At 37.8% G+C, this 20,161-nt stretch overlaps 1 protein-coding gene across 1 annotated transcript in view; it reads left to right on the top strand.

The window, feature by feature from the left end:
• Positions 1-20,161, top strand: part of Dcc (DCC netrin 1 receptor) — a 1,066,901-nt gene that overhangs the window by 929,858 nt on the left and 116,882 nt on the right. The window contains exons 16-18 of the mRNA XM_027949033.2: positions 7,985-8,080; positions 13,404-13,636; positions 18,295-18,433. Coding sequence (XP_027804834.2) covers positions 7,985-8,080; positions 13,404-13,636; positions 18,295-18,433 — 468 coding nt within the window. The remainder of the gene's footprint in view (positions 1-7,984; positions 8,081-13,403; positions 13,637-18,294; positions 18,434-20,161) is intronic.

The following is a 20,161-nucleotide window of genomic DNA, read 5'->3' as shown; positions in this document are numbered from 1 at the left end:
GACTCTCTGGCAGTGTTAACAGAGGGAAGAGGATTCAGGGAGGTGGATCCTGGGCCTCAACAAGCACTTGGCATGGACGGGGCCACTGAGTAAAGAACATAATCTGTAATGAATAAAAGACTGTGGGCTGTCAATCTGGCACATGCCACTGGCATTTAATTCACACAAAATATTAATTAAAAATAATGATGCCCTTCCCACTGGCTTTCATTACCAAGTACAGCATCTTGGTCTAGCTTTGAGGAGCTTCTGAGGTCTCTTGATTCATTCCCTCAGTCCCAGAGAGAAACATTCATCTCTTACCTTCAGGGAAGACTCAACAAAAGCTCTTAGAATAATGGTTCTCTTACCTACCATGTCTGTGGGGAAGGAGAACCAAGCCTTCTCCTGATTACCCATTCCTTGTCATTTACAACAGACCTCTAATCAATAAATGTGCATTTATTCCCTTTTCTCCTGGCTACACAGGCAACCCTGGCCAAGAATCATCTATTTTTGGATGGTCAGAGTTATCAAGTATTTCTTCAGTCTCCTTTATCCCAAATGAATGTGTTTCTGTAAGAAAGATTGACCAAACAAGGATAAAAATCTTATTATAAATTAGAAATGTGGAATATCCACCCAAATCCAAATTATTCCAGTATAGTTCAATCACAGAGAATTCAAATAAGAAAATAATGCTGCTCTTTATTCTGTGGAGACAATTGATAAATTTTTCAAGCATACGTATCTGCAATATTTCAACAAATCAAAAAAAAAATAAATTTACTGTCATAATTGTCATTAAGTATATTCCTGAACAATAAGGTCTGACCATAATTAATGATTAATTCATTTGGAATTCATTATGATAATATTAAATATGTTTAACTCATTTGGTGCTTCTATAGAGGGAGCAATTCTAGGTAATTCTTTAGTGATTTACTGGTTTTCAAAGTTTAAGAGCTCTGAGCATGTGCAGGAAAATAGTTCCACATTGCCCTCTAGTGGTAAACTGGTAAATTACACCTTTCTTAAGCACAAGGAAACCACCCTCCTCTGGAACTTCCACTTCACTCTTTTAAAGCTCCCCTGACTCCCAAACACACATTTCCAAGATTGAAGCTCCATCACAATATAAAGGGATCAAAGCTATGTAGCCCACTGTCCACTAGTTAATCAATAAATGAATAACATTTGTATTGTTTTTCAGGATAATTTAGTATAGGATCAAGCTTAATGGGGGAAGGAAATAAAAATCCTATTTCTTCAGTAGGTCCATTTTGACAAAAAGCACACAGAATGCAATAGCCAAAGTAAACCCAAAAGATAAGAGTAAGGAGGTGGAGTGTGCAGAGCACAAAGGAAAGCCCCCAAGAAAGACCATGAAAGGGATTGTGGATTGTCCCATTCCCTAGGTAGTTCTGTGTTCCTTTTAAAAAGCCAGTGTACTGACTGACCTGAGCCCCAGAGTGCTGATTGACAATAGGAAAATACTTGATCAAAACATCCCACACCCTCTCTAGCTCTTGGCAATATTCTTCCACCATTACAACTCCATTATATATGTGTTTACTTTCCCAAGGCTAAGCCTCTAACACCTCTCATTTAAATTTAAAGTTGATCGTCCCTAGGGTGTGCATAGCATAGTTGGGTGTTTTAGAATTTTGCCATTTGTGTAATTTGTGTAACCCAACAGGTAGTAAATGGTGAGACTTCAGGCACATTGTTAGTGTACCCTATGATATGGCTAGACATCAAGTGAAAGAATTAGCCTTACTCAGATGACTAGAGATTTAGTATCAACACTAGCAAGAGTATGCTTTGGAGTAACAGTTACCTCCCACTTATGGGAGTAGGGTGGTAAAGAAATAGTGACTAGTGCTGAGGAGCCATGGAGCAGCTAAATGAGATGCAGTGGTTGATACTGAGATAAAGGTGCAAATTCAAGCTGGTATAGTGAGAATGAATCAGTTAAAATATTTTTCCTCTTCTTCTTTTATCTTTTCAATGAGAAATAATATTCACTCCCCAAAACTGAAAACCAATAACCGTGTATTGCTACGGAGGCTTTTGCATAGTGTAATGTTCAAAGGGATATGCACTAGGCAACCGGATGTGAGAACAGACAGGAGGAGCCTTGAATTCAGCTATGAGTTTCCATTGTTAACCCTCAGTAGGAACTCAAAAGCTCCCTATCAGGTAAGACATTCTTAATCTGAATCCTCTACTGAGTTGGAGATGCGAATAGAAAACAGTAGTATCTAATGCCCTCGCTTAAATGAAGACCCGATTTGTTTTATATCCATACCTCTTCAAAGGTACTATGAAGTCTCTATTTTGTCATTGCTGATATCATGGCTGGCATCTCGACTAGGAAAGGTCCAGTCTCTGAGGTTGCAGATAGTGGCTACGGGCCTGTGTACTAGTCAGCTTTGTGTTACTGCAAAAAAAAAAAAAAAAAAAATACTCCAGGCAGCAAAGAGCATAGCAAACAGCATAGCACACGCTCCATAGCACCTGCTCCATAGCGCATGCTCATTGTCCAGTCCTTGGCTTATCACCTCACGGTGTGGTTGGCAGTGGTGGCTGTGTGTGCAGGAGCGAGCAAGGGGTTACACCTCAAGCAGGTGCAGAGGGGAAGAGAGAGCAGAAAACCAGTGTCCCTCTCAAGGGCGTGCCCAGCTGGGACTTCTCACTAGGACTCACTATTCAAAGTCCATAGCACTTCCGGTCCTTTCATCCTGCTACTGAAAGCAGTTTCACTTCACTATTTTTAGGAGCCTCTCTGCCCTGCTGTGCTCCATACATGATGCCGAATCTCTGCCTCTCCCGTCGTCTTTCCCTCTTCTCCTCCTCCTCCTCCTTGTCCACCTCTGTCTCTTTCTCTTTCTCATTAAAACAATATACTAATTTAAAAAACAAAACAACCATAGCTCCTAAGCATCTGAGTTTGAAATCCCTGACCTTGTTCTTGCTCCCTTGATAAATCCTAGATAAATGCTAGATATATAGATGTATTAGGTTGAACCAAATAGAACTTGAACCATGTAAAATAATTTCATATTTTATGAGGTTCAATCTAATGTAAATGTCTGTATTATGATTGTGTGGATGAATCTATATTTGAAATCAATTAGTATCCTGATAACAGAAGTGCATGTTTACAAGTAGTCTTGGGTCTTAAGGAACATTTAATACTTGTTGATTGATTACTTTCTTATTAGTAAACTAGTTTGAGAACATGCATACATATATGGAAATATTCTCTTTTGGAGGGGAAACAGTTCACTGTATGGAAGGCATTATATTAGACGTAATCTTATTTTAGATTTCTTGCTATATTGTGATTTGGGTTTAGGAATGCCAAAATCTTTAACACTAATATTTATGTCACATATAAATTATGTGAAGAAAAATCTACCTAATCAATTTTCAGAGTTCAGTATGAGAGATAAACATACCCATTTTAAATTATTTTTTTCATTGTGATATTAAACTCAGGTACAGAAAACCACATGCAGAATATGTGTAGATTAATGAGTGATTATATCTTAGAATTATAGTGTCCCTGAAGGTTTCTAGTACCTAACTGTTTAGGGGGGAACAAATAATAACAACAACCAATGCAAACTATATACAGCATTAAACCAAATAGTCTACAGTGTTAATTATCACAGTAAACAGAAATTATATCAGCAGTTTTTGCCTATAATAAAAACAGCAAGTTTGCAAAAGAGTTTACAATTATAAAAGGTAGACAGGGAGAGAACAGAGTGATATAGGATGTGATGATTATTAGAGAGGGGGAGAGAAGACAGAAGTAAAGAATTAAAGGAAGAGTGAAAGGGAGAACAATAGAGATTGGCTGTTAGCCGAAGAAAACAGAGAATCAAGGAATATAGGTAGGTAAAAGAAAAATATATAAAAAGAGAAATTTTTTTTTTCAAAATTAAATATAAAAACAAAAGAATACAGAACAAAACTAAAATATAGTATTTAAGCATCTTAATTCACAAGAAAACTAATCCATGAAAAATAACTGGCTCCAAAAATGCTAAAATGAGAAAAAAATATGAAAATGTATAATTGTCCATGTACCATTAAAGTCACAATTAAACAGAGAAAAATAATTTTTAAAAAAAGAAAAGAAAGAAAAAAAAAATGTTGATGCAAAGTTAAAGAATTCTTTCCATTGGTGTGCAAAATACTCCCAGCTTCTCTTATCAGTTTGAGGTGGAGTCAACTGGAGCCTAATGCTCCACCCTCTGGATTGCTGAGTGAGAGAGGTACTCCCATAAGCAGATTTCCTGGAGGCAGGGGTTAGACTTAGGTGGGCTCCAGACTCTTTGCTGAATGCCAGTTGGTCTGGAGATTTTAAATCAGCGCACCTCCAACTCCAGTACTTGCTGGTCCACTCTGGAAGACTATATCCCAGGGATTCCCCCTGGGTTTCACTCATGTGCTGGCAAGCCAATTTTGAGTCCTCTACATCACCTGAGGACCCCACATTTTCTGGGTCTCGGGTTTAGTCTCCAAACAATCTCTCCCACCTACACCTGTCTGAGTTCCAGGCCAGATGCATCCCTCCCAGCAGGTTCTGCAAGCAGTCTGAGTGGACAGGGAGGGGTAGAGCCAGGTGGGTTTCCTAGACTAGTTGTCCTCTGCATAAACCTCGCTCCATGTTTGATTTTTCTCCTGGTCACTTAAGCACACTCTGTATCATGCAGTGAGTGTTAGACTGGGCCTGTATTTCGGGCCAAACTGAGGTTTCCAATGAATCAGCTCCCTCAGTTGCCAGCCCCCATGATGCAGCTGCAAAAATGGTTCCTTCCTTTATTCTCTACACACTGCCTGGAGAGGTGGAGGCTGGCACCTCCAACCCCTGCACATGAACACTGGGCAGTGTGTCTTTCAGGTTTGTTGGGCAGTATCACTGGTCTCTAAACACTCTGTATGTAGACTCGCTTTGGGCCTCCCAAAATTTGGGATCCCTTTAATTCCCTTATCTCTCCACTATGTTCACAGAGGGACCACTCTGGCTGGTGCTTCCAGCTCAGCCATGGCAGCAGCTATGCTGCTGGGGAGTTTTTCCTTATTTTATTCTATCCAACCTCCTGTATCCCTGGTCTACTTTGAATGTTCAGTTTTAAATTCCAGTAAAGCTCCCCCCCCCCCCGCCCCCGCTCTTATTTTGTTGTTCACCCACCTTGCAGAGAAGCTGCCTGTCTGCTCTCTTGATTTCTCACCAGGGAGCAGCCAGGAACTTGGCCTCCTTGATTCCACTATTTGTGGGGGGCCAGTGTGGGGAACTCTTTAAAATGACTCCTGAGTCCATTTGAAGTGAACCTTTCAATCCTCACTTGCTTCCTGTCCATATATGGTATGCCAAGATGTTTTGCGCTCCATAGTCATGTTTCTTCTCAAAGGAAGGATCTCTGGATTCATGCATTCATGGAAATTTGATGGGGTTCAATACACTGAAGCTCTTATCTTGATGTAGGCACACATTGTCCTTGTTTTAGTCTTTGTTTTTTAAAATAACCTCTTGTTTTTATAGTGGACTTACTTTATTCAAAACTGCATTCTGCATAGTAGGGGTGCTTGTAGATATTGAGTCAATGTTTCTTGACTTCTGCAGTAGAGAGAACTAAAACAGATATAACATAACCTTTCTGAACTAAACTTATTTTTTCCGATTCAATTTCAAGAACACTGGATTATATTTAACTTTTCTATATTACATCTGTATGTCCTTACATTGACACAAATGCCTGGTTCTCAAGGACACAGTAGGTGATAGAATATCTGAAGTTTAATTATTGGCTTTATCCCCTATTACTCTGAGAATAATAATAATAATAGGATAGACATCAATAATAATTATGAAAACATTTGTTTTTGCATATACTTTCCCTATTCTCCCTTAGTCTTGTCTTACCATTATGTTATTTCTATAACCTCAAAATGTGTAGCCCTTGAAAAATAAAATCTCTTTAGCCTGCTCTTAGTCTTAGTTCATTAAATTTATTATTCAGCGGTTAGCTATTAGGTCAGTGTGTCCTCTGGTCATTCTGAATATCTAAAGCTCATTTTCTCCTAGTTCTGGGGATCAGGGAAACAATAGTCCCTGATTGCTTGCAAATGAATCGCAGTCTGACTCTACTCTTTATATTTACAGTTAACTTTTGTTGACTATAAAATCCTTGAATTACATTTTCTGATCTAGAGTGTCTAATAAATTAATTTATGCTAATTCCTTCTGGGAAAAAATGTTGCTATTGAAACCCTGATAATCATCTAATCCCCCCATAAGTCATATATTTCTTATCTACATGCCCTAAAGATCATATCAGCAAAGTGAATTACTATTGTAGTGTATATAATCTGTTCTATTTCATTTTCTTCTTCAAGGATTGATGTTATTATCTGTGTGCTAGATTTTCATTGTCTAACTTTAATATTTGTCAAATCCACCCGAAACCTTTTTTATTCTTTCTTCATTTTTTTCCCTACCTTTTGTATTTACTTTGTTTATCATTACCCTTTATTTTTAAGATTAATTCTTCCACTTAGATTCAATTTCTTCTTGAGTTATGCCATCTCAATTTGAGGTTTTCTCTTTCTGATTTTTATTGCTCCTTCACAACTGATATCATTTCCTTAACTGTTTAGTTTATTTTGAAATAAAAAGAAACCTGTAATTTTGATATATTTTTCTTACTTGTCTTGTGTACTTTTGTTCTACTTTTGATTATTATTTTTTTTTTTTTGGTACCAGGGATTGAACCACCCAGGGGCACTCAACCACTGAGCCACATCACCAGCTCCCTTTATTTTCTAATTTGAGACAGGGTCTTTCTAAGTTGCTTAAGGACTCACTAAGTTGCTGGGGCTAGCCTTGAACCTGAGATCCTCCTGCCTCAACCTCCCGAGTGTCTGGGATTACCAGTGTGCACCACCACACCCAGCTTTGATCCTTTTTATGTGTGTTCTTGTTTGTGGGAATACCATCCTCTTTATATTTCGTAAGGTACCTTTGCAAGGGATTTTACCACAAGAAATATTTGTTGCTCACAGTGATTTGAGTTGTTTCCCAGCCCTCTAGAAGTTCAAATAGTTTTCTAAATGTCACAGGTCCATTCTCTTTTACTTCTACTAGACCAGGCCTGAGCAAACTGCAGGCCATCTGTGGAACCAAGGCTAGGTTTGGTTTTTTGTATTGGTACCACCAAATAAGTATGGTTTACCCATTTTGAAGAGTAGTATACAAATGACCAGGAGTCAGTATGTGAGAGAGTCCATGTCATCTTCAAAAATAAATAGTTACTATCTGGGCCCTTTACAGAAGAGCTTGCCAGTCAAGACACAAACCCAAACCAGAGGCTTGTTTTCAGAGTTTTATTGCTTTCCTTCTCTTCTACTTCCATCTGGACTTTCTCCTCTTTCCACTCCTGTTACTTTGTTCCTGCTCAGATTTTACTTCTGTTTCTAGTAGTTTTCCTACATTTTTTGCACTGTCGGGAGAGAAGACTTTATAGGTGAGTTTCAAGTGTTTATCTTTGCTGTTCTCAAACTGTTCTGCTGAACTTGCCAGAATTACCTCCCTGTTATTTTAGGATTATCCTGTTTTCAGGTTTGATGCTCGCCTTCCATTTCTTTTACACAGATACCGAAAACTGGGAGAGGCAGAACTGTCCGTGGGTTGCTCCTACCCACTTTCATCTGGGGGCTTGGGGACATACCTCCTCACCTAGTTTTGTTATCAGCATCGGACTTCCTCTGTGTTTCTCTCTAGTCTTTCCCTCGATTTCATAGAGGACTCAGGGAGACCTACTACCTCCATCCATCACTGCCACGTTCTTCCCAGAATCCAACAGGCTCATTTTCAAACAACAATTTACTTAATAGATTATATTAAACTTGTTTTCAGGAAAATGTTTACCCTGCGTACTCAGTGCACTAAATAAATCAACATGTTCCCATTGTTTTCGTTTCTCTCTAGAGTCGAGTTCGCATTATGTAATCTCCCTAAAAGCTTTTAACAATGCTGGAGAAGGCGTGCCTCTGTATGAAAGCGCCACCACCAGATCCATCACAGGTGAGCTGAAACCTTGAATCCCCAAGTGACAAGGTAGGCAGTATGATGAATGACAAAGAAAGGGACGATGAAGCAAAATAAAACAAAAGGTAAACAAAGTTGGGGGGCGGACTTTAAAAATGTATTATGTAGCTATCTTCTGAGTCTTCTGTGTGTGTGTGGTATGTGTGTGTACACATGTACACATGTGCACATGAGATTTTTGATTCTTTGGTTTTCACAATTAACAGGGAGGACAGTGTATACATTGGTACATGGACATAGAAGATATAGTCCCCTCCCTTTCTGTCATTCCAATAGCATCAGTTTTGAGCCTGATAGGAGTCTTCATTCTCCTGGGCACCATGTCTCGAACTATGGCTATTTAAGGAAGAATATTCCTGATAAGAGGCTGCCAGAGGCTCAGATGGACACTTTTCTTCTCTGCAGAGAACTTCAAGCTAAGATGACAAGCGCCAGCTAATCTCCCGGGGCTGGTTTGGACTAGGTTGAGTCACACAGGTGGCTTCTTCCTGAGCTGGGCCTGCATCTCATCCCAGCGGTGCTGGGGCTCTGGATATGAAAGGGATTGGCTGATTCCAGGGCTTGTCACCTCTAGAATAGTGATTTCAGTTGGGTTCTGAAGGCAGCAAGCAAGAGCCAAACGGTGGGAGAAAAACTGAGACAGGCACAGAGAAGAAGGTGAGATCTCAGCCCTCTGTGGAAGCTGTTTGTTAGTGAGACTGGGCTCACTCCAAAGTAGAATGAACACAGGTTGTTGGGGCTGTTCATAGCTCCTGGAAAACTCAGTTCACCTCTCCCTCCAATAGATTTATGTGTGAAACCCGGATGTGAAGCAGGAGTTTCATCTGATTAAGTCACACGTTGAGCCTATCCCTTCCTGTCCCATGCACCTCAGGCCTTATTAACTTCTCAACTGTTTTGATCTTCATGAATAGAAAGGATCTGAGACAGCAAGCAGCAGAGAGCACAAATAGTGCCTAGATTGGGAAGTCCAGATGGGTAGGGATGCTTAGAAATTGAGCCATGGGTTCCTGTAGCTTCTGCTCCTGCCCAAATTTATGTACACCTTCTGCAGTTGGTTTTTCCCTTTCCACAAACTCCATGCATAGGCTGCCTTGTGAACACAGTTATTATATGAATGGATAGTTGTTTGTGTTGGTTCCTGGAACTTTATTGATCACATATTGATTTCAGCCAGACGTTCTTATAAGGAACAGTTGTTATTCCAGTCTCTCTGAGTCTTTGGACTTTGGTTTCAAGGTCTGAGATCTGCTCAAAGTGGGTTGCAAATTTTGGAACCCATGTCAATATATTCCTTGATCTTTGAAGGTCATATATATATATATATATATATATATATATATATATATATATATATATATATAAATCTTTAGTGATATCATCAAAGGGCCTTATGATTTCTCAAGAAGGGTAAATAAGAAGCATTGCCCTAGAGAATATTTGCTATCAAATGTGTTGTATTCAGAATCAGAAAGATGAGGCAAATTGAGAAGTAGAATGAAAATTAAGGGACAGCATTATGGGTAGAATTTTCACTTCCCCCTATTCTCTTGCTCTTCCAGAAGCAAAGTTTTGGGGAGATGTCAGGCTACTTTGACTCTCCCAGTGTTTCCATGTTCTCACTTAGTGAGTCTTCTTCTGGTCTCTGCTAAAGGTGTGAAGGAGCTGCTCATTGACATGGTGGCTTTGAGTTGTGATCAGGCTGTACAAAATTATACTGAGACCAGTCATTCAAGGCTCTATTCTTTTATTAAAACTAAAGACTGTAAGGATGGACCATGAAGGAACATGTAAAAATCAGTTTTCCAAGAGAAAGTAAATAGGTGTAAAGTTTGTGGAGATCACATAAGCTAGAGCTAAGTTGCTCAAAAAACCATGTGAGACATTGTCAACTTCTGTTTAACTTTTGCCGTCATTCTTTAATTTTCAACATATGCCATTCCCAGAGCGGCATCTAAAACACCAGTGATCCATAAGACAATCTTTTCTCTGATATGACTCTAATCCTAATGGATCAGAAATGAAGCGATAACAAATTTGGAAATTACATGAGTTTTCTTGTGAAAGAAAACCCGGTAACAGGTTGGAAAGGTCTGTTTGCAGCTCGCCCTTCCCAAAGGAAAAGAATACCCCTGCCCTAGAAGTGGAAGAATTATCTTGTTATGTTTCCTCACATCATGGGGAACAAAGGACAAATAAATGGAATCAAAGGTTAAGGTTCTGGGAGAAACTCTATCAATAAATGTGTTGTAGATTCTCATGGTGCTACGTAAAAGACATGCTGTCTTTGAGCTTGTACAGAATATTCCCTGGAGCTGCCTTGGAAAAAGGCCAACATGAAGTAAATACAAAGTATATCAAAGGCAATAAAAGCATCAAGCTAAAGTAAGCATTAGGCTCTGGAGTTTTCTACATGTATGTGGGTGAGCTCTGGAGCCTCATCTCAGGCAGAAAATATCCATGTTCAAGTGGCTGAAAGTTCCAACTGGCCAAGTGCAATAAGAGTTTAATTTTTGCCATAAGTCTTTTATTTCTTCATGTTGCACAACAAGACATTTTGAACCTGGAGAAGGGAGGAAGGCAAATGAAAATTAGGGAAATAATGAAATATGTAGCCTGAATTTGTTTATTCTCAATTGCTTTACCATATTTAGATGAAGTCTAATGTAAAGACATAAAGTCATGTTATCATTTTTAAAGTTAATTTTGAGCTTGAGAATAATGACTGAAAATTCCTGAGCTCCAGGTTCATACCAAAATATCTATTAGGAACTGACTAGATTTTTTTTCTTTGCAAAAGTATTGAGGCAATATATATTTGTTCTTTTTCATGTGGCCACTAAGAGTCAGTACATATTAGGTGCCCAGGGAGAGGAAGGAAACAAATAAACAGACCTGGAAAAGAGTAATTTAGCAGCAAAAGAGTGTTTTAAATACAATTACTCAAGTATTTTCTGATCACAGAGGAAACAGACTCTTGCAATATGTGTAAAATATATTTATAGTAGTTGTTGCTATCCATGAATGTTCTGTTTTGTTGGAAATGCTGTTTGATTGCTCTACCCAGTTTGGTAGGCTTGAGGCCCTGATGTCCTGTGAACCCTTGACATTGTCTAGTATAACACAAGAAGTGAATTTTTAAAATTTTAGATTTATTTTTATTTAATTTAAACATAAATATTCCATGTAACTAGTGGTTATTGTATTAGTACAGCTCTAGAGGGAGTCCTGAGTAGAATGAAAGTCTCACCTGAAAAACCAATTGTTCCTCTATAATAGCAAAGAAACTTGGCCAAGAATAGAAATTTCTGGATTATTTAAGTTCATAGAGAAATACCAATGGATAGTATTGCTTGATATCTGAGAGAATATTCTGAAACTAACTCAAGGAAAGTTGATAACCATAATCATGATACTATATTCTAAAATTGGAAATAAGGATGGAATCTTACCATTTATTTAAATAGAATTGCTACATGTCCAAATCCTACATGTAGCACCAACGAAAGACAGCTGAGTTAATAAATGTTTACCAACAAAACCAGATTAAACAAAGGGAAGAGGGTAGCCCTGTACTACAAATAGGTCAGACAAGGATTTAGAGGTTAGAATACTTCCCCCCTCATAAAATTCTTATGAAGGTAGCCAAGAATTCATAAAAGCAAGGAAGGGCCTACTTTAGTTTGGCAAAGACGTCTTTACTGCTCTGTGGTCAAGATGAAGGACTCCGATCCTCATGGAGGCTTGGTGTTTCTGTTCCCTCTTCCTCATTCCATCAATCCATTTGGGAGCCCATAATAGAAAAATTCCTCCAAAGAAATGGGGAAATCCTGGGCTCTTGTCATTAAATTTTTAAACTTACATCTCTTTCTTTCTCTCTTTTCTCTTTCTCTCTCTCCTTTTGTTCTCTTTTTGTCTTCTGTTTTGTATTTTGCTCGAACCACCACAGACCAGTAAACTACTAAATAATTCATTGGAAAATACCGTGATGAATAGGGGATAGGGATTTGAAGTGCAGTGGCCAAACTGAAGTAATCATCAGAGCCTGCCACCGGCTACTCAGCTTTGAACCAGGCTGTTTAAAAAAATAAGCTCTTTCCGCTGCTAAGGTCTCATCTTAGATGTATGGCACCATCATACACCTCTCACGACGGCTATGCTGTCTTTGCTGTGGTTGTTGTTGTTATGGAGAATTCATAGTCCATAATATAATGTTAATTTTTAAAAATTTTTTGAAATGTAAATGTATTAAGTGGAAGTTAAAATGCTCAAAATTATGACTGTTGCCACTATGATTGTAATTTCTCCAGCCATGATAACTGCAAGGATTTTTTTTTTTTTTGGCAACATTATTAAAATACACATGGCATTCTGTAGACTCCCATTATATTATGGATCAAAGCACATGCATCTCTCAGTGCAGATCTCATCAATCTGTAGGTAGTTAATTTTGTCTTCCCATCCAAAAATGTAAAGTCTTTCCACCTAGTTTGAAAGTTCAGAACAAGGAATGTATAATATTGGAATGCCTGCCAAGACTAAAAACTGAGCTAATTACTTGGGGAGAGTGTGGGTAATGTTGAAACTTCTACGGTTTCTTTAAGGATTACATTCTTAGAAAACCTGCTGGCACTAGCTGCTTTCTAAAACCTAATTATCCAACATAAATTGACTCAGGTGACCACATATATATGGTCACTCTGGTTTTGTGTAGTCACAACCATACAGGTTGGTCTGGCTCATGGGGGGCTTTGTTCTTTATTTAGTTTCTTGCCTAAATAATATTTATGTAGATGTAAGGTAAAGAATAGTGAAAGTGTCATAGAAATCTAAATCAACTTAGAGAAAAAGAAGAAAAAAAAATCTGAGGAGTTTGATAGGCATTTGTTTCCTTTGCAGGAGAAAATAAGCCAGAAATATCATTTTATCTTGTTATTTTAAGTTCTCTATTTAATAAATCAATAAATACTATGAAATATCTTGAAGAAGCAGTGTGCAATATTCCAACAAAAGTGGACTTTCATTATAAATAACCAGCAGGGATAGTCAAATGGATTAAAAAGTACTCTAAGAAAATTAGCAAAGCATAGGAAATGTCATTTTGATAACATAACGGTGCTGTTCTAATGTGTTTTCTGATGGAATTAATTGCATTTTTTTTCTGTTCTTCTCATGTTCCCTTTCATCATTATTGCCATGCATTTAACTCATTGTGATGTGTTGCCACTGATATTTATTTTTAAACGCTTTTATTTGTGTATTTATTTGTTTGTTTCATTTGGTGGGTTTTCTAACCCAGACCCCACTGACCCAGTTGATTATTATCCTTTGCTTGATGATTTCCCCACCTCGGTCCCAGATGTCTCCACCCCCATGCTCCCACCAGTAGGTGTACAGGCTGTGGCTCTGACCCACGAGGCTGTGAGGGTCAGCTGGGCAGACAACTCTGTCCCCAAGAACCAAAAAACATCTGAGGTGCGTCTTTACACTGTCCGGTGGAGGACCAGCTTTTCTGCAAGTGCCAAGTACAAGGTGAAGTTCTGATTGCATGAAATTTAAAATGAACTGTCATTTATTTGATACATTTTAAAAAAATGCTTCTTCGACTATCATAAATCATTTTGCTGCTATAATACCTGGAAAAAGAAAACATTTTAATGACTCAACATCTAAAATTAGTATGGAATAATTAGGTCTTGGAAACAAATCTAAAGTAAGACAGGAAAGCATCCAAGAGCTGCAAACTGCTGTTTGAAGTGTGCCAGATGCTTGGTTTGTATCAATAATTAGATTCTGTACAGGGGAGTATCATTTTCCTTTGAAAATAGCAGAATTCCAGGAATTTTTTCCCTGGTAGATTTTGGTATTTTTTCTCTTCAGTTAGAATCTAGGTGACGTCAAAGGCAGCTCTACTAATGTCACAGAGACCCATCCTACAGAGAATGTAACTGGGAATAGATAACCTGAAGGTATTTTTATAACATCCTTAGAGAGCACTCTAAGCCAGTAACATCGACTTTCTTGTTTAGCTTTGAAAACATCCTCCTGTGGTAGAAGAAAATCCTCTCAAACTGAGAGGAAGGCACCAGCCTTGCTCTCGTCCTCATCACTGAGTTGTCTGACAATCTCCTAAGAGCTCCTTAGGGATCTGTCTGAGGCACTGTCATTACCACTTTCAAATCTCAGCCAGGAAACCTCAGAAACTCTAACAGAGTTCAGAGACAATCATGTTACCACCTAAACCTGTTACAGGGTTCGCATGTATAGGCAGTATACAAGTGTAAACAAAAAATGAGAGGACTAGCAAATGATTATCAGGCACCTCTGTGTATCTGTAATGACTCTAGGTCATGGAGGCTCTTTATCTTAAATAATAAAAGCATGTTTTAGTTGTTCTCACTTATCATATTACATATCATTTTGGAATGAGTTATGCACTCAGCTCCATGGATCTACTTACTTGAAAGAATTCTTAAGTCATTTCAAGTGAGATAATATATGAAAACACAAATAAAGCTTAGTGCCTTCTAAGATGCCGATTAGAGATGAAAAAGGAAGTTTTGAAAATAAGAAGAAAAATGTCACACAGCAACTAAGGAATCAAGTGGCTCAAGCCTGGCCCTCCAGTTTCTTCATACCCCCTTTTATCTCTGCTCTTTGTCAACCTACTTGGGTAGCACTCTGGGAGAATTTCAATCTTCTATCCACTGGTGCCTCCACTGAGCTACCATCTCCCTTAATCCAGCTTCAAGATGGAAGTGATTTAGGGGGAATGAAAGTGTCCTTTGGGAACTTATGACTCTGACCCTGGAGATAATAGCAAAATCCCACTAATAATTCTCTAAGCCTGCCTCTCTCTTCCTGTAGACATGTGGGATCTGCCTCTAGTATCTTTCAATTTTTAAATGCCATAAAATTCACACTTTATCATAAATCAATTTTTACTTGAAACCATTTAAAAAGCAGCATTCTTTGGTACTGCTGCCCTGCTAGACCAGGTACTGGAAAAAACACCTCAGGAAACTCTAGATAATGTCATTGATATAAGATACATTGTAAATACCCCTTCTGTCCCCTATCAGTGTTAGATTTCAGACTGAATAGAACCACAAATAAAGATAATATTGTTATAAAAGACAACCAAAAAAATGAGCATATTAAGAAAATCTTTTCATGTATAAATTGAAAGAGAACTTTTCCCACTTTAAAATTTTTATGCTCATAATTGCTGTATTTTGTAGATACCTTTATTTCACAGAATGGCCATGGCTACTTTGACAGAATGTGAAATGTTCTAAAAGACAATGACTGTTTTCTGCAGAACTGTTTTGAGCTCCAGAATATCTTGAGGCAAATGAATTTAGTTGAGTGTTTAGCCCAGAAGCCTTGAAATTATTGTTTCACAGACAATGCCTGTGAAGTGAGACCAAAAACTGTTCCTTTTCCCATTATCTTTTCTGACATAAGACTTTAAATGACTAAAATACCCTCCCCTTCACACACACACACACACACACACACACACACACACACACTCAGACTCCACTTTACATCCTGAAGTGAGGAGGTTTAGAAAAAAGTGTTGGGCAAGTTGAGAAAAGCAAGATCAAAGAACATAGGTGCTCTTGCAGATAGATGACATAGATACAGAATAAATTTTACAAATAGTGATAATAGATGCTTTGATTTTCACTTTGGGCTTTTCAAACCAGACTTGTCTGTTACTTCATCTCTTTACCCACTGTAGCTTGATAAGGCAGGCAAGGCATATACAAAATAGAAAAGAAAATACATGGAGTCAAATGATCTGGGCTCAAGAGTTGGCTTTGCAATGTCTTGTCATGTCAGGTAATTTAGGTTCTATTTTTTGCATCTATAGGATAGGAATATTCACATCTACTTTTAAAAAATAAGTAAGATTCTTCATATTTAAGTATATTTGTGTTTCTTTATGAAGACACAGGTAAGGGGTATAACTTGACAAATTTCCTGGATGAAGTAGAGCTAAACCCAGATAAGCAGATGCATCACCCTGGCTTCTCCCACGGGAGGACCTTTATCCATCATTTAGTCCCAGAGCAAGCCACCCCCCTGACAGGCGTATTTAAATCGTCCAAAACACCAAATTGACTTTCCTGATTAAAGGGAGGAATTTTCTGTAATTTTTTTCTACCACTAATCACATGCTCTTTTACATGACTCTCCATTCAAAATATACATGCATGGACATTAGACCAGTACTTATCTTAATAGTAAGAATGTTTCAGGAAATAGAGCAGGGCACAGACAGTTGTGTAAGACTCAATCTTATTCCTCAAGATACAACTCAACACTTTCCTAAAATTATATACATAACATAGATGATGCATAAAATATTATAGCTCACATTTAGCAAATGCTTTCTATGGGCCAGGCACTGTTTGACATGACTTATTTCACACTTTAAATACTTCCATGCATTCAGTGCCCTGGTAATCTCCATTTTGCAGATGAGGAAACTGAGTCTCAGAGAGGCACTACCCTGGTGTTCCATATCCACAAAATCAACTGACCATGATTTTCCAAAGTATTTCTAGTCTTAGTGAAAGAAGACAAGCAGTAGCCTTCTATGAGTTTCCAGACAGCCCTGAGTAAATGCATGGTATTTATAGAATGTTCTGTCACTCCAGAACATAAATAAGTTATATAATTACATTGCTTCGTGGGCTCCTAAATGCCAGTGGTACCCATAGACTCTGGTGTTAAATATTTCTCATTGTCCCGTTCCCTGTTCTTATTTGTGTTCCTGATTCTCAGAGGTGTTATATAGGCTATGTGGGAGGGAAATATTGAAAGTTATACATCAACATGTCACACACTAGCTGCCCACTTTGTTTTATTGGATAGAATTCCATCTTCCTGATTATACCAAGTATTTTTACATTTATTTAGGACACATAGTTTTATAGCTGTTTTTAAGAAGAGCTTCCCATAAATGTATCTGAGTCCATCACTTTAATAGGATGGATGGGCACGTCATCAAAATGTTGTTAGTGCAGTTAAATATTTATTCGATGTTGTAACAAAATGTAGGATTTTCATAGCCATAACCCAAGACAGATTCACAGTAGGATAAAAAAAGATTTACCATACGATACTAGTAAGGTGGAAGTAGTTGTGACATCTACCTATGGGGAAAAAGACTTTTTCCTTGATTTCAAGACAAAGATATATAACAAAAATAATAAATATAAAAGTAGAAGTGAGTATGTTTGGAAGAAGACCAAGATCTAAATATCAAGCATAGTGGATATTTAGAAGAGGCATAAGCAGTTTTGAATGTGCCTGATCATCTGGAAAATATTCTTTAACCTGAAAGACTAACATGTTTTTCTTCATTACCATTTTGATGTTTCGAGTAAGCAATAAAGACATAATTTAATTAATTTACTTTCTACTAAAATAACTCAAGTTTGTTGTTTAAAAGGCAGAGAATGGATAGAGAAGACTTAAGTAGACAAACACGGCATTGCACACCAATGCAATCCTTTAGTGTTTATCCAATTTGGTGTCCCTGTCCTGATCAATTGCTGCAGTTACGTACATAAATGTTGCTTTAATGTTAAATGTGCACAAAGAAAATAAATTACATGGCACAACACTGCTTTCCCTCTATTTTCTTTATAAGATCGAAATGGATTGTGGAAGCACTAAAAGTTTCTACCTTAAAGTCTGTTCTAAAGATACAATACGCGTTAGAAGTCTAGTAAATTAACCTTATTACCAGTGGACAATGACAATGATGATCTATCTAAAATATTTAACTCTAACCTCTCCAAATCCCCAGATTTCAATAAAAATAAATTTAAGTTCAGGGGAGACAACTTCCAAAACTGGAGTTGACAGAAGGAAGCAGAGTTTGTCCTGCCAATCCTATTGCCTCACTCAGGAAAATCTATCTGCTAAGTGCCCCTTTGAAGAAAAAAATACCTAATTTTATTGATCACGTTTTAGATGTGTAATCAGCTTGTGTAAACTGCTTGACAGAAAAGAAGTAGAATCATCATTGCTGTATACTCTTTTGCTGTTGTGAAATAGATTCAGGGCAGTGGGATTGGTTGACTTTTTTGATAGTCTTTTTGCATGTGCTGATTTACAAGGTTGATAAGAGGTCTTTTTTTTTCCTCTTTGCTTCTTTCCTACTTGTATAGTCAGAAGACACAACATCTCTCAGCTATACAGCAACAGGCCTCAAACCAAACACAATGTATGAGTTCTCCGTCATGGTAACAAAAAACAGAAGGTCAAGCACATGGAGCATGACTGCTCATGCCACCACCTATGAAGCAGGTATGTGAAGAAACCCTGGCCTCAAAATGTCTCCTTTTGACATCTGATGGTGGTGTGTGAATCAAAACATATGCACACTGTGGATTCTCAATTACACCTTGTCCTACGTGAAATATTTTATCCTTTATAGTTCGTAGCACATTTATAGCTAATTGTGTACTCCCTACTCTAGGAAAGATGAAGAGAAATTTCCAATAGATTATATAAACTGGTTGGATGTTTAATAGGTGGCTTCTTGTTGGTGTTAGCTCAGCAGATCTGAATATGAAGCTTCAATACACTTAAATTAAGAACAGAAATCCATCCATTGAACAGTTGTGTCTTTGAACCATCATCATGGTAGCTATTTGGAAAGAGATTAAATACAAAATAATCACAACTAAATTTTCACTCCAATGAACCACAGCTGGATATAGGAAGAAGTGTCCTGATGGCCTTGTTCACTCTTTGGAAATAGGACAACATCATAGAACAACATTATGCAATTTACTATAGATTTTACCAGCTACATTTACTATGGATCATAAATGTAGTGTTTGTAATTTTTAAAAGGAATGCAATATACTTTGGCATTGGTGATTCACACAAATCCAACATCTGAAAAATATATGCTTTTTAATTGGGTTTAATTGTTTTCTTGATATTATAGTTGTGGGCAAACTATATGACAGATTTTGAAAATATAAAAAGATTATGCTAATCAAGCTCTTCTCAAAATAAGTTGAGTTTTGTTTTTCATTAGAATTTGTCCTATGGTGATGCAGTTCTAATTTTTATTTCAGACTACTACCTTAACTATTAGAGCTCCACTGTGAAGGTATTTATGTTTGTGAGTACTTCTTTGTATAAGAAGTTTTCCAGTTGGTCTAATTTAATGTTAACATCCTCCTCTTCTAGTCCACATGTTCTACATGAATAGCTCATCCTCTCAGAATTCTGCCCTGGGTGCCAGTGTTCACAGCTTCTTAGGAAGAATAAGACCAGCTGAATGAGTGCTGTGCTCCAGGCTTTATTGGGAGATGAGAAGGGACCTTTCCTTGCATTTAACTTGAAAGGAGATGAATGTAGTTAAATTTAAATGAGTAAAAAGAATCTGATATTCCCTGACTAGAAGGAGTACAGCTTCAACTTAATGCACAAAAATTCATTCACTTTCCCTTTCATAAACAAAGTGCGCACCAACATCTGACTTGATAAATGCATCCTGTTGATTTCTCATCGCCTGCCTGGCCTTGTGGGGAGGCCCATGGTGAAACATGTTGCTGGCAAAAAAATGATATGAGCTTTCAGAAATGTGCTTAGTAGAAAGGGTGATTGTCAAATCAGATAATGATCAGGACAGAGGTGTGAATCGCACGTGGATGAGATCCCGGGATGATGATGGGAAGCAAGAAGTAATTCACAGGTGCCTGCAGGTTTTAGAACTGTGAGGAGAAAGGGGAATGAAATGACTCTAGGGTTTCTTTTTAATTCTTCAGTAACACAAGGACTGCATGGGGCCACACCGTTAGGTGCTGAAATGGCTCATGATGAAGAGTGACTAGCAAAATTTTTCAAGTAAAAAATTTCATTCTGCCCAGATGGTGCATCCTTTATTTTATTCTGATTAAGCAAATGGAAAATAACCGGAAGGATACCTGAACTAATCAGGCCTAGGAAAAGGACAGGAGCCAGCATTACTCTCAGTCTTAGAAATGAGGAATTGTTGGTCTGTCCTTGCCAAGTACC

This window comes from Marmota flaviventris, chromosome 16 (assembly GCF_047511675.1).
Source record: "Marmota flaviventris isolate mMarFla1 chromosome 16, mMarFla1.hap1, whole genome shotgun sequence".
In the NCBI taxonomy this organism is placed as follows: domain Eukaryota; kingdom Metazoa; phylum Chordata; class Mammalia; order Rodentia; family Sciuridae; genus Marmota; species Marmota flaviventris.
Note: the sequence above shows the minus strand (reverse complement) of the source record. Positions and strands in the feature narration are given on the sequence as shown.